Raw genomic sequence first — 15,413 nt, forward strand, 5'->3', positions numbered from 1 at the left:
CACAAAAGAACCAGACTGGGGCAATGTTCCACAAGAATTCAGTTTCTGAAAATGCACACTCGGTTCTCACAGAGTTTATATTTCAAACTCAAGGACATAACATCCACAAAGGGTAGCTAGCCCCTGTTAGCAGACGCCGGCTGACGGACAGGTATCAAAACACCACATATGCTGCACGACCCAGCCCTTGCACAACCATTTTCACAAATTAAAACTCTAAGGCATGTGTATAAGATATAGCTTATTATGTTTAATGCAAAACATCAGATTATTATAAATAAATTTGAAGTTTATTTTTAATAAAGTTAATCTGAAGTTTAACGCCTTGGATCAGATAAATAAGCTTTAAATTTAGCCAGCACCTTGTGACAAACACCACAAGCGTTTGGTCCAGATTAAGGGGGATGCTTTGTAATGAATATAAAAAGGTTCACAGCGAGCACACAGTTACCACCCTGTCCTAGACATGCTGTTTGCAGCACATTATCCTATCAGCAGAGCTAGTCCCTAAAATGAGCTTCACTCTGCACCAAATGGTAACAAAGCTTTGAATAATTTTGGTCCCACTTTGAAAAATATTAAGCACATAGTTGCCATTTTAAGATAAAATCACTTCTGGCTTGAAATCAATGTTTAGTTGTTAGGATCTATTATTTTTAATTCCATCTCTTCCCTGTAAATGAATTCCTTCCAGTAATATTGAGCTGACCTCCTTGAGTTGAGAAGGATGCTCTAGCTGTCAGAGAACCTAGCTTTTGAGAAGTAGAAGGGCACTTGTTTGTTAAACAATTGCAAATCTAAATTTAGCAGCAGCAACACAAAGGTCTTGTTTTTGTTTTTTGTTTCTTTGTTCATTATGTTCCCCGGTTTATTCCCCTCCTCTCCTGTAAACTGTGATTGAAATTTGGTTCCATAGGCACCAATTTTTCATGCAAGAGTCCATGCATGAGCCATTTTTAGATTAGATTCCAGAAATTCGGCATCCGTGTGCCAACTCCCAGTGTTTATGCTGCTAAATCTGCTCAACTTCTTGTAGTGGCAGACTCACATATTCATTTTAATGTGAATTTGTGGACTCCAATGTTCATAGAATCACACAACACAGAAGACCATTTGGCCAATTGTGCCTATGCTTTGTCCCTATAACCAAGTATATATCCAATTCCCTTTTGAAAGTTATTACTGACTCTGTTTCCATTACCCTCTCAGACCATGCATTCCAGTAGCTAATGAGCATCAGGCAAGCTACAGGAACATTGGGACCATCACAGTTAAGTTCAATCTGTCCTCAGCCATTGTACACAGATGCGTACACACACCCTGCATCACTTTCAGAGACAGCCAACATCCATGCACTCAATAAATGCCAACTACACACGCACACACCCGTGTAGATTCTCAATGTGCACACATGCACAAACACACACACGCACCCCATAGTCATCCATGTGTGCATGTGTTCTCCATAAGGTCCAGTGGGCACTCAGGTCAAAATATTTTGTGCCCTGTTAGCTCAAGGATATTGAGGCCAACAGAAGCATACTCAGCTTCTACCCTGCCTAGGGCCAGCCAATGCAGCATGCACTAGGAAGGCTGTTTGATCGGTGTGCTCAGCACCACGACAGACAGTGCATTTATCCACCACTTTATGGGCTATTTTCCCAATTCTTATTTTTTCTTTTACATCTAGTATTCATTAGAAAAAGAAGTTTTGTACAAAAAAAGAGATACCCCATTACCGTAATAAATGCTTTGAAGCCTAGATATTACAGTTGCAATATGATATTCCACTGCTTGTTATTTTAATGGAGGCATTGACCTATTTATTTTAAATGGGTTAACTCCACTGCTAAAATACTGGACAGAGAAAATCATGTGAAATCCCTCCACAGCATTATTCCACTCCATTGCTGTAATGACCTCCTCCACCAATGTGTTTCAGTCTGTGCGCCTTGATCCTCCAATGCCCGAGTCCCCAGCTTCCTTCCCATTTCACTGTAGGTGCTAAAGCTTCCATCATAACAGCCCTAATTTCTGAAGTTTCTCCACCCCACCCCACCACTTCTCTTCCTGTCCTTAAAACCTTCCTCAAACCTATATCTTTAAAAAAAAAACACCTTTCGGTCTTCTTCCCCCCCTACTATTCTTGTCATCCATTTCAACTCGATAAAGAACTTTGGGTTATTTTTCGCATTACAGCTGATCCAGCCTGAAACTTCAGCGCAATACTGAGGGACTGTCAGAGATGCCATTTTTTGGGTGGACTATTGGATCAAGTCTATCTCTCTGTTCAGGTGGATGTAAAAGATCCCACTGCACTGCTTGAAGAGCAGTGACTTCTCTAGTGTCCAGGCTAACAATGCTCCTGCAACCAACATTACCATGTTCATACTAACTGGTCATCCATCTCATCAATGTTTGTAGGGCTTTCTTGTGCACAAATTGTTTCCCTGTCTGCCTACATAACAAGTTACTTCACTTCAGAATTAATTTGTTGATCATAAAGCACAGTCCTGAGAATATGACAACACATTATATAAAGGCAAGTTCTTTCATTCTATACAAATGTACTTTGCTTTTGGTCTCACAATTAGCAATGTTTCCATTATTATAGGTAATTTCCATTAAGTTAATTTAGTAGTGTTTAAACTCACTGAATGGAACAATTTACCTATTTACCAGGTTAGTACTGTTGGTTATTATTGCACGATATAAAGAAAAACTATGTGGTATTAGATTATTGCATATTAACAAAAGTTAGGGGAAGAAAACAACTTTTCAAAATGACCAGACAATAGCTTAATTTCTGGAGCCAGAATTAGGCACCACAAGAAGTTGGGATAGTATTGCACTATAGTGAGGCTCAGATGCTTGGTTGGGTAATTGCATCTGATGCTATTCACTGATGATGGTGCTGGTTCTTTTCCCTAGTGTTGCAAATGATTGTCACTAAGCTCCTACTTTTAAAAGCTACAGAATTGATTTTTCTTAACATTTATTAATGACTTCTGAAATCAGAACTATCTGATATTCAAATTGGCCTTATTTTTATTTCCCTGACTTTCTTCTATTTCCTATCTGATTGTAGACAGGGTGGAACTCAGACAAATGAACATAAAGGACCATTGCAGTAATGGGTCTTTCAGACCTCACTAAAAGCAACTTAGAGACTTACAAAGCACACCAGTGAAAGGGAATAAAATGGTTCCCAGAAGCAGTAAATGTGCTGTCACCCCGTTTACTCACTTGTTAATCTAAGGCTGAGTCTATAATGCAGCAATATGCAACTAAAATGTTACAAGTTAAGAGACATTCCCTATTTGGTTATCAGAAAGCAATATTATGGGTCCATTCAAGCATTTATTATTCATAAGGACCCATTAGTGACTTTAACAAATGGGTCAGTAGGGTTACTCTGTGCCTGTCAAATAGAATGATTTAAATTACTATTTTACTACTTGTGTTATGGGAGCAGGTAACTATAAAACAATTGTTAGGCATAAAGTCCACTTGCACGTACACACTAAAGCACTTAAAACTAGTGTCCAAATGAAATGAATTCACCGGATGTTAAGAGGCTTGTGATTTTTACTCCTCCTCTCCTGAAGTTACAGGACTGAGTTCAACTCCACAATTGCTGGCAGTCTTCCACCACTGGGCACTGAATATCTGCCGACTATTTACCTTATGGGCTGCAATCAAGGCTGAATCAGTCTTCAGCCGACACCTATGTTCACACACTTTGCAGCAAAGAGCGTGATTTGACTGCAATTAGGGGTGAGGATCCTTGTCCAGTTTCCCTGCTCTCTAACCCAGAGGCCAGCTGCTGCAGCCCGGAGGGGGGCACAGCTAACTCTGCTTGGACGAGGGATTGAAATGGAGATCTTTCTGAAATGTACCTGCGAGTACCGTCACCCACTGAGATAAAGGGGCGGGCCTTTTCCAAATTAAATGAAGTTACATAACAATAGTTGCTGCACTTCAAAAATAAATTCACTGTGGGAATAACTCCAAGACATTTTCACGCAGCACATCAAGTGCAAGCATGTTTCTTCTCCTTTAAATGACATACTTTAGAACTTGGAACAAGGACAATTTCTAGGACAAGCTCCTTGCTGTGTTGTGACTATATCAAGATCATTTTTAGTTCGTGCCGCCAGCTGCTTTCAGCCTGTATACCCAAATCCTGCCATTACAGGCTCTTAATGGCTCCTCCTCCGAAAGGAACAGGGGTGGAAGGGGAGGGGGGTGAGAGAGGCAGGGGAAGGTCATGTTACTGAGATTCTGAGTTGCTTTCTCGATGATATTCCCTCAAAACAGACTGCTGCGGTTTTCCGACACTTACGTCTGTGTTGGAACCACATATGGGAATTTTTTTTGACGGTATTGTCCACTTCCTGTGACTGCTAAAATAATTACAGCTGTGCAGTTGTTATTACGCAGCTGAAAACTCAGGGCGGACGATGCTATGGAAGGAGCCTGAAATAAATCACTTTCTCTTGCAGCAAAGTTTGTCTTAACAGGGCTTGGACACCGCAGGCTTTAATGCAGTCCAGCTGGGAGCTTGGGAAACATTTATTATAATGGGAGGTTTTTTAATCCCTGAATTTGTTATAATGAGATAAATGTCATTAGGCAGTTGGAATAATTTGTCAAATCTCGCAAATCTTCCAAGCCAAACAGTGAAATGAAGACCAGAAGGTCCCGAATCCAAATCCTGGTCTGTTCCGAGTTAGCTGGGGCAGCAGTAGAAATTGGCCTCAGTGCCCCTAGGGTTAAGGAGGGAAAATAGCAGCCAGGTTTCCTGACCCTGATCAATGTTCAGTGACTCCTGTTCGAAAGTGTATGCGCAAGGACATGAGTGGAGTTTACAATCATACTCAGCTCAGCTCGTGTGTACAATATATTTATTTAAGTATTCCCCCCCCGCCCCCACAATCAAATAGCCTGCTGACAATCACTGTCCTGGCTCACACATGGTTCAGGGACAGGAGAGCCCGGAGGAGCCACGAAACTGCACACGGGGAAAGCGAGGGTATAGGGTGGAAGGGAGAAAAAATTATTTCTGTTGTGTGGAGATTTTTAAAATCAAACAGTAATGTTTGTGACTATGATTTTGCACGTGCTGTGAGAATGAAATTGCACGCTAAAACATATATCAGTGCGACATTCTAGACACAAGCTGCCGATGAAATTAATGCATATCAAAAATTAGGGATTTTTTTGAAAAGACCCAAAATAGTTTCAAAGCTCCTTCAAATACTGCAATTTTACGCCTAGAAGTCATAGCTATAAGAAACTACTCTGGCTGGATCATGGTTTGTCCAGAGTTGATAACACTCCAAGCTTAATAGAAAAACATACGGCTAAGATCATAACTGAACGTTGTTTGTGGGGGGTGGGCGTGGGGGGTAAAGAGTGCTGCTCACTATTTTGTTTTTACACAAGCAGACATGGTTTAACTGGTCAAATAGAAGTGAATCAATACTTTAAGAAAACGTATCAGAAGGGTCAAATAACCTTTAGGGCAGCTCAGAGCTTCCTTACCTGCACATGATCTCATGCGTCAGAAGGACTCGACACATTTCAGGATTCTTGTCCTGTCCCTCATATACGATAGCCTGGAACAGAAAAAATATTTTAGCCCGAAAGTGCTGATTCACCCCTCTTATTTTCCTTCAGATCTTGTTTTTTGTTGTTGTTGTTGTTCTTCAATGTCAGGAAGTGAACATCACTGTCAAAGTTGGCATGTATCTATCTGTCGCTAATTGCCCAGCCAACTTGAGTGGCTTGCTAGGCTGCTTGAGAGAGCAGTTAAGAATCAATCACATTGCTGAGGGACTGGAGTCCCATGTCGGCCACACTGCATAAGGACAGCGTGTTTCCTTCCCTAAAAGACATTAGTGAACCATTTGGGGTTTTGTGGAAATACCAAAAGATTTTTAACAACTGAATTCAAATTCTTAGGCTGCCATGGCAGGATTTGAACTCAAATTGTGGATTATCCAGCGCCATGTTCAGTAACATAACCACGTGTATAGGTTGAACTTGTAAATCACCAAGATGTTCGAGTTCCACAGTCATCGATACCGAAGTACAGCTTTTCTAAAACAAATCAATGGCCGCCAGAGAAAATGTTATAGTATTTTGCTTGACTGGTATACATGTATTGAAGTATAGTAATAGGATTGCAGGGAAGTTTGCAATTTACAAGTTTAAATATCTAAATGTCAACCCCCAAAAACAGAACAAAATGAATAATTTTGTTCGACTGCATTTTCCATTCCCTGTAGGATGTTTTTACATGTTTAAGGTCTGTATTAATGTATGTCCTGGTAGTTGACTCAATGTTTACCAATAATCTCAGTTCATACCTACATGTCTGCATTTGCTGAATTTCAGTCAAAATTATTAAAGTGTGCTGGTAATTTTGAAAATGAAAACATCATGAAACATTTAACTCTGGAACTTTCCTGGACCTCAACATTCTCTCCTCACATATTCACTCCATCAGTGCTAATAGTGCAAAAAATTTTTTCTTAAAAGTTTGGATAACAGTTCATTTTTTTGCATATGAATCCAGATTTGCAGCTGGCTAGAGAAGGTGTGTTTTGTTACTTCAAACTGAGAAACACTCGCCAACATTTCTTGGAGAAATATAGGGGAATCGAGCCCAGTTGCGGCCCTGGAGATGGTGCTGCACAGTATACATTTACATCTGTGTCAGCCCTTTCCACTGACATTTCTGTATTTCTGATATGGCGATTTTACAGAGCAAGGAGGTGCTTACTTAACAAAGGTAGGCGCTATCTATTTTGTAAAAGTTGGCAGTAATCTCTTTGGTGCAGCTATGATTATCGATTGTTCCAAAAGCTTGGCCAATAATACTGCACCTTTAAGTTGGCATTTACTCATCTGCCTTGGGTGTCAATCAAAACAGTCCACAGCACTCCACCCACTGACCACTACAGAAGGACGTGCAACAATTGCATGTTGAAAAAAGAAACCTCACTGCCACTTTAAATCGGGTGGTTACACCACGAACGAGTCAAAGTGTTGCAAAAGGCGAATGATGGCATAGTATAGGGCGCAGGTCTATATTGCTGAATGCAGGGAGAAGGGACAGTTACAAATGTGCCACATAAAGAGAATTCTCGGACTTAGAGGAAACAAAGTGTGAATACCATCCATACAAATTGTAATGTCATGTTAACTACTATAGTTATCAAATTCTGAATTTGGACATAATAGGTGAACTCACTGTAACTCTGGATAATTACTGTATAGTTCCTAGTCTTTACACTCACAATTATCCTTTGACGCACTCTATGCAACCTCGTATATTTTCGATATTACTTACACCACTATAAATAATTGACCAGAATGGAAATCCAATACAGAATGCTCATTACACGGTTCGCTAATTTCATGTTAATTTCCACATTTACAATAAAATGTTCCTCCGCAAGGTATGTCTCACTGTGTGTCGCCCATATAAAGAATACGGTGCGTGGCGTGTTTAATTTTATTATTTTCCGAATACAATTTAATGTCATGTAAAAATGCACAATCGGGAAGGGACAAGGGATACCTCTGGGATATCTAGTCGTCGCAGAGGGTTGAGGCTGGGGTTGTGGGGTGGTGCTGGGGGTAACATATTCTGCAGACAGTGGACAGGAGACAAAGCTGAACTGAGGGGGAATGGGGCAGCAGATTTGGAGAGATATTCGCCGACAGATGGTGAGCTCTGTTCAGATGCCACCCCAACTGCTCGCATGTGTTTATTGTTGTTTCCGCTAGCTCTGTTTTCTGTGTGAAAGCTTAACCTCGTTCCCTGGTAGACACACAAGAGAAGCCAACAACAGAGGCGAGAGAAAAATCAGGAAAATAGAGAACTCATCAGAATTCCGTGTGTTTTTTAACATATATAAAATGAATAAATTGCAAAAGCAATATATTAATAAATGATTTAACAAAAAACGTATTAAATTTAGCAGTGGGAATAAGAACCCTTGAAAGCAATGTATTTGATCGGAGTGCTATCTGGGATTTTTTAAACTTCATTCATTTTTAATGCATTCAGATAATTATTCTTCTATTACACATACCGTCAGAGCATGCGATCAGGCATTTAGAATAATACAGCGTCTGACTAGATTTATGTAGGTTGTAATGTACAAACCCCTGTGATGTTTCAGAATTGATGCTGTCTCTGTGTGTGTGTGTGTGTGTGTGTGTTTGAAACAGAGCTAAAATTAAAAAAATAAACATTATATATGGTCGCATCAGAAGTTTGATGGATTCAGATAATCAGAGTCTCAGAGGTCAAACACAGCCGCAGGACTGAACGTTGTCTTCAACCTTTGAAATAAAACGGACTCACTGAAATCACAATGATTTAATGGGGAACATTTCCCGTTCCTTTCATTCTGGAGAAATCCCAATCTGCCGCACCAAGGGTTGTCCCCCAAACAAAATATAATATAATATATATATATAATCAACCTTAGGGCACCTTGTTTTTATGTGTATGTTGGGGGGGGGGGGGTGGGGGGGGGGGGTGGGTGGTGCTTGGTTTTAAAGTCAATGGACTGCGTGTAGTCCAGACGGAAAATAATTGCAAGGACAACAGGCTATTTTGAGAGCGGCGTGGCCACATCATTAAAAAAGTTAACTCGAGTTAATTTGGCATTCTCGCAAAGTTGTACTATATCCGAAGATATATATTGTGCAGAAAAACGCACGCCAAGGAGTTGCTGTAGGCATTGTGATTGATAGTGTATCGATTATGTTAACAAAGGTCTGATGTATATTTTTAAAGTTGTTAAAAATGCGGGTTTGTTTGAATGTGGATCAATATTTCTAAGCCGAAATTGGGAAATTCTCTCTCTCTCTCTGACTCCAGATACGTCCCTCTCTCTCTCTGACCTGGTGTGGCAGACCTCAATAGCAGTAAATCGCGTTTAGAAAGAATATCAAAAGAACTGCGGAGATATTTTCAAAACAAGAGTTGCCTGTTGATATTATGGTTTGTCTTGAGCAGGAAGCTAGGTACATTAAGAACCAAACGTAACAGGGAAGCGAGGATGAATATTTTAGACACACGCACAAATGTAATGTTTGTGCATTCCAAAGTAAATCTTTTTTCGCTGTAAAATGATGTCCGTTTGCAGCCGCCTTGAAATTGACCAAAGATTCCGTGAGATTGAAGAGCGGCGGGGGGGGGGGGGGGGGGGGGGGGGGGGGCGTGGGGGGCGTGGAGGGGGAGGGGGAAACACTGAAATGATAATGTGGAAATAAAATAGTAGATTCCAGCGCGGGAGGTGAGTTTTTTGGAGTAGTGAGAGTATGGGGGATACACATGACAGCTCCGAGTCTTAAACCATGAAGACATACAAGAGTATAATTCTTTTATCATCAATAAGTATATAAGCACTGAAAATAAGTTTAAATTAACTCTAAAGGGATAGCTGTTGCTCAGGTAACGGAGGAAATACTGTTTGTTGACTAATTTGAATTTAAACTTGAGTGAATATATATTTAGAGTTGCTGCTCGTGTAAAGCTGGGTTGAATGGCGATTTATAACAAACTGGAGTATTTAGTCCTGCAGGCGAGTTGTTTACGGTGGGAGAGCCAGCTAGCCTGGCAAAACTCACAACAGTCACGAAAATAAATATGACCAGAGCCTTGTGTTCGAATGAATAACGTTTACAGTGTGTTGGCAGAGTCGGCCGCTGCACGCATTCCCCTTTAAAATACTTCGCACATTAATAAAAGTGAAATGAATAAAAGTGGACTTAGGGGGATCACTCTGATTAGGCACGAAAACAAAATCCTTCAGCCACTCACACTCTGGAATATTAATACATTTAAACCTTCTCGATTTGGGGATGTAGAAATTGCAGGCACTCCCGCCACAAACAAATTGGAAATTATCAGGGCACCTCTGTTCATTTTCTATCGATTTCTCTCTCGATCTTAATTCATTGGAAGATTCCACCTCCCTACGCACCCACTCCCCCACTCACCATATCCCCTCTCACCCCAGTACACCTGTTGGGGTTCTAAAACTTTTTTTTTTCATGCTTTGTTTTCGCGTCGGACACATCGAACAGCTTTCAATATCTAACTTCCCCAAAACCTCTCACTCACTTCCCCAAAGCGCACCGAGTTCTGCGGTTACCACTGAGCAATTTCCTTGACTTTGGCCGTTTCAGTGCAATTCTCTTAATATTAAAACTCCCGGCAGATTTTTTTTATACCGGGATGACGACATCTGTACGACCTGTAGCTTAATCTCAACCCTCCGGGTATGATTGAAACCTGTGTCAATTCTTCTGCACGGTTCCAGATTTTAAAAAATATCCTTACAGTTCTTGTATTAAAGATCACCTTACCTGTTTCGTCATTGAGTCGATCAGCCGAACATACAGATCCTGCTCCGTCCTTATCCCTGAATATTACAACATATTGCAGTGTCAGATTCAGTCAAAAGGCATCATCACTGCTATTGTAGAAGTCTTGTGAGCACAGTCTGATTTTAGTTTATATTCCCACCCACCCCTCTACTTCTTCCCGATTTCGGAATGCGAACACTTGGGAATCAGCAGGAATAACGCAAAGAAATGAATGGTATTGGATTTGGATAGAGGGGTTGCCGGCGATAGATAAAGGGGTTAGGTGCTATTTAAAGACGGGTTACGTGCACGCACTTTACTGATGAAGACTGGATTTGGGACAGGCGAATGAAACGATTACAACTCCGGCTGCTTTGGAACCTAGTCCAGCGACAGATGTGCCGGACAGCGGTTAGGCAGAGCCAGTGTTTGGTGATGTACAAGGAGTGAAATGTGTATGAGAGAGAGAGAGAGCCTGGTGAGGCCAAAGTGTAGGGCTCAACAGCGTGGAGTTTGCAAAGAAATTATATTTTCCACGCACGGGGCAAAATATTGAAAAGAAACAGAACGGAAATGTGCGAGTTAGTCGACAGCTGAGTTGAACGATCGCTGGTTCCCCACAACTATCCCGAAGAGCTCCAATAACTGTCAATGGCGAGAACAGGCCACTTACCATTACTGTAGAGCAGCTGTAATCTGTAATGAATCCCGTTATTGGTCTTTTCGCCGCCTATTTCCTGAGACAATTTAAAAAAAGGGTACGGATTTAAAAAAAAACAAAACTTGCCAAATCAAGCGAAATACCAATTAAGAACCGTTTTTTTTTAAAAAAGTTGTCAAGTTTTAAACACGCGAGATTCCGGTCGCTAGATCATGTTAAGGATCTGTGCTGGCCGGTAACCCACTCGCCCAGAACCTGGTAGATTTTACTCTATTTAAATCTGAACTTTTTGGAAAAAGAAATTGATAACGGCGCCTCCCTCTCCATTTTAAACTGAATAGATTGTCAAATTTAAGCACGTCCATTTATTTAACATGTTTGCGTATATAACTACACATATACACGTTCTGGTTACTGCTTTCAATATAGAAAGTATTCCCAATATATTAAAAGGTCCCTGTTTTCTATGAATCCAAGTATTAATCTAAGTAACAACTGATAGGCAGCCGAACAGGCACGGTTCAGGCAGCTCCTTGCGGTACTCCGCTTGTAGCTTCCCATCATAAACTTGGCCCCGTTGTTCCTTCAAACTTTTCCATCTGAGACCAGGAAAAAACTTACTTTCTCTTTCTCCACGAAACCCACGAAGGCTGTCCGCTCTATCTCCACAGGCTGACCCTGGCGGTCGTAGAGAGCCAGCACAAAGTGAAAGAAGTTGGATTTGCGCAGGTTGGAGGGCGGTTGTTTCTCGAAATGAGCCCGGGCCAGGCCGACTCCGCTGCGGGCAGACGAGAGCAGGGTGAGTCGCTGAACAGAAAACAGCCGGCGACTGGCAAAAACCCGCGTCAGTGTTTTCGCCTCTTCCAATACTATGTACAAAACTTGCATTTATTTTTTGAAAAAAAAGCTCCCCGGTTACATCGGATAAACGGGAGATCCGAATTAATTAAATACTTTAGAACATTCTCTAATTGAGTTGTATTTGTAGTGTCCAGAGTGACGAGATGTTTAATGCCCCGATTTAGCGACCCAGGGAACTTCTGGGGTGTTTGAAGCCTGGGGTCTTTCATTGTAAAAATGCATCATTTTAAGTTTAGCGGTTTAAAATAAAGTTAACGCCACATTGTGCACGTTAACTCATGGAACAGGAGAATGTCAGAAGCAAATCAACGTTTATATTGAGTATCTCAATTGTATCATTTCACCCCCAAGTGCAGCGAGATATATATTTTAAAAAAATAGCCGAGACGGGAAATGATTAGAAGGGGAGACATGAAACGGAATGTTTAAAAGATGTCAGAATTTGAAAAATATACAGACGATATCTTGCCTTGGTTTGAGTTTCAAATCGACTTTCACCAGACCCACGATATATTGTTAATGTGTACACACACATAATGCGTGTCTGTGTTCAAAATAATTAAAGCTGAATTCAGCGCCTACCTTTGAGCGGCCGTGTTTGCATCCATTATCCCAGCTCCCTGCATCCAGGACCGGACAGCGTTGATCCCGCTTCCGATCGGCTCTTCCTTCATGCTGCCCCCGCTACGTTGTATATTCTCCTGAATCCCAAACATGGAAACAAGCTTTTACCCCCCTCTCTCTCTCCTCCTTTCTGCCGTGAATAAAAACCACCAGAAACCGCTTGAAGATGTTGAAACGCAGTTTTCGCTCAAGTACCCTCCAAGAGAAGGTGCAAGAGAGACGCGAGTGATAATATCTTTAACTGCGGGTCCGCCTGTCACACACGGGATCACACAGTTCGTGGGAGGGGAGGAGGAGGTGTTTTGGGGGTGGTGGGGGGTAAGAGAGCGAGAGAAAAAAATAAAGGGGAGAAAAGGGAGAGAGAGGGAGGTGTACACACACACACGCGCACTGGAGGTTGGTGATCCGTATAAGTGAAATATCCCAAAAAAGGGGGGGGTTGGGGGAGGGGGTTGAGGGGGGTGGGGGCGGGAGCAGGTGAGGTCTGAGACACACACAAGATCAAGTCGAGCTACTGGGCTTTCCAACACCAAGTGTCATCGTCCAATTAGAAGCACTAAGTTTATTTTCGCTCTCCCTCTGTGTGTGTGTGTGTGTGTGTGTGTGTTCACAAGCGGCCGTGCCTGCCAGTCCCGGAGAATGAATGAGAAACGCTGGCCAGCGAGCTTTTCCCTTGTGAATGATGCCGGGGTTTTTTTGAAGGGGGGGGTGGGGTGGGATTGTGGGTGGGAATGATGCTTGTTCGCTGATCTCTCGGGGTGGGGAGATGAGGAGGGGGGTGTGGGTGAGTGTGTGTGTGGTGGGGGGGGGGTCAATGACGGGAGCTGATTGCCCCTGTAGGAATTCACATCCACCTCCCTCCCTCTCTTGTGCTGCAGCAGCCGGGCTCTCGGAGTTTACCCCCACCAACCCCGAGCTCACCCTGGGGGCAACAGAACCAGGCACCCTCCGCCCACCACCCCCACGAATGGGTCGTAGCTGGAGAAGGGGAGGGGGGAGGGGGAAGGGAGGAGGTGGAAGAGGTTGAACGATGACTACCACATATGGTTAGGCCCGCCTCCCCCTAAGCCAATGGTGGCGCTGCCTGTGTGTGATTGACAAGGATTCCTGACAATGGAGTGAAACATGTTTTGTCCTTGTTTTCATATCTGACATAACAAAGCGGTAAAGGTACAAGGAATGCGATATTTCAAAAAATACATTCTGCCCTACTGGATTTTTAATTGAAAAAAATAACAATGAAATATTTATATATATATATCTTTGCTCTGAGAAGCACACATCCTATAACGGTCCTCTTGTGTGGATAATTTCTGAGAAACAGAATCCCACGAGGTTATGTGGGTCCATTTGACTGTTCCTGATATCAGAGAACGCTAGATCTCTCTCCAAACAGTTCCACAACTTAATCTGGAGTTGTATCTCCGGATCTGCAAACGCCCCTGATATTGTAATTTCAGGAAATTCACTGAGCCTCCATTTCGGGGCAAGCATCAACAAAAACTGAGCCGCTTTCTCCCTTTTTCTTTAAGACTAACTTTTTACATTTAGAAAGTTCTTGCAGGGAGAGATAAACCAGAAAGATAGTTATCTAAAATCAGATGAAGATGATTATAATGTAGTGAGGCCCGCTGGGGACCTAGGGAGCATTTATTTCAAGGCCTTTAACAGCTGGAGTGTGTTCGGGGACTTGGGGGGTGGGGGCGAGTCAGTCCAGATAACACACACACACACACACATACATACCCAGAAACACAGATATATGCACAGAGAGAGCGAGACACACACACACATACACACATACATGCCCAGGAACACAGATATATGCACACAGAGAGACACACAAACAAACATACGCTCAAACCCCCACCCCCACACACACATGCAAGCACACATAGTTGCGACTACAATGCAGAACGATGCTCAAAATCCTACCGCAGCTTAACTGTCGTTTAAGTAGGGTATTTTTTTCACAACAACTAATGTGACATATAATGAAAAAAAAACAGCCTCAAGGGCGTGGTTTTTTAAAATCTAAAACACAGCACTCCTCTGTCAGTGAATGCAGATTTGGCTTATAAAATATCCTTTTATACCTGGATAATGATTTAAGATTAATACCCCCTTCTTTACATTTCGGTTAAGCCCCACTTTAAATACAACAGGTAGCAACACTTAACATTGTCCCATCTTCTCCATTTTATTTGGATTCAATACAGCGCGATTCAAAGCTTGATACCAACAGCCCTGCGCCTGAAACGGACCCTTCTCTCTTTTCCCCCCACCCCGATACTGTTCCTGGGTCTCCCAGTGTTCAGAACTCTCCGCTGTTTTAAGGCCAGGTGTCGAGTGTTTGCAGCCTGTGTTTAACATCCATCCTCACTGCTTAATAACAGATGTTAAAATAACATCACGAATGATTTAAGGTGCAGAAACTCCTATTTCAGATTTGTGCGCGTGGGTGCAAATCCTGTTCATCACTTACCTGATTTCAGGGGAAATAAGATATTTTACTTATTTTAAGAAGTGAAAACTCGCGATATGAGTGATCTACCTTTGCTCCTTGTACCTACGGGAGAACAGCAGGTCAGAACTCTCATCAACCCTGATGTATCGAATTTGAGCAGTTTTTTGTGCTTTTGACTTGGGGGCTGTGATCCTGGAGATGCGGAACACAGACACCAACTGCATAGACACACCATAAACTTCACAGCTCCCTTTGCAAAGACTGGGTGTGACCCGGTAGATGGAGAGGTTTGGGGATGGATAGAAGGTAACCCTTTGAACATCCAGCTCTATCTCGGAGGGGGCATATTCCGTACATTGTCTGCCACAGTGTTAGCGAAGAAGGTGAAGAGATTTCAACGCT

The 15,413-nt window shown here is 42.2% G+C and overlaps 1 protein-coding gene across 4 annotated transcripts in view; it reads right to left on the reverse strand.

Annotated features, from left to right (window-relative positions):
* The window catches only part of ebf1a (EBF transcription factor 1a), a 492,107-nt gene extending 479,126 nt beyond the window's left edge, over positions 1–12,981 (reverse strand). For all 4 annotated transcript variants that reach the window (XM_041193628.1, XM_041193630.1, XM_041193629.1 and 1 more), the window contains exons 1-5: positions 12,503–12,981; positions 11,681–11,837; positions 11,072–11,135; positions 10,399–10,454; positions 5,548–5,621 (exon numbers count right to left, since the gene is read on the reverse strand). In XM_041193628.1, coding sequence (XP_041049562.1) covers positions 5,548–5,621; positions 10,399–10,454; positions 11,072–11,135; positions 11,681–11,837; positions 12,503–12,636 — 485 coding nt within the window. In that variant the 5' untranslated portion in view covers positions 12,637–12,981. The remainder of the gene's footprint in view (positions 1–5,547; positions 5,622–10,398; positions 10,455–11,071; positions 11,136–11,680; positions 11,838–12,502) is intronic.
* Positions 12,982–15,413: the final 2,432 nt, after the last annotated feature.

This window comes from Carcharodon carcharias, chromosome 8, assembly GCF_017639515.1.
Source record: "Carcharodon carcharias isolate sCarCar2 chromosome 8, sCarCar2.pri, whole genome shotgun sequence".
NCBI classification, from domain to species: domain Eukaryota; kingdom Metazoa; phylum Chordata; class Chondrichthyes; order Lamniformes; family Lamnidae; genus Carcharodon; species Carcharodon carcharias.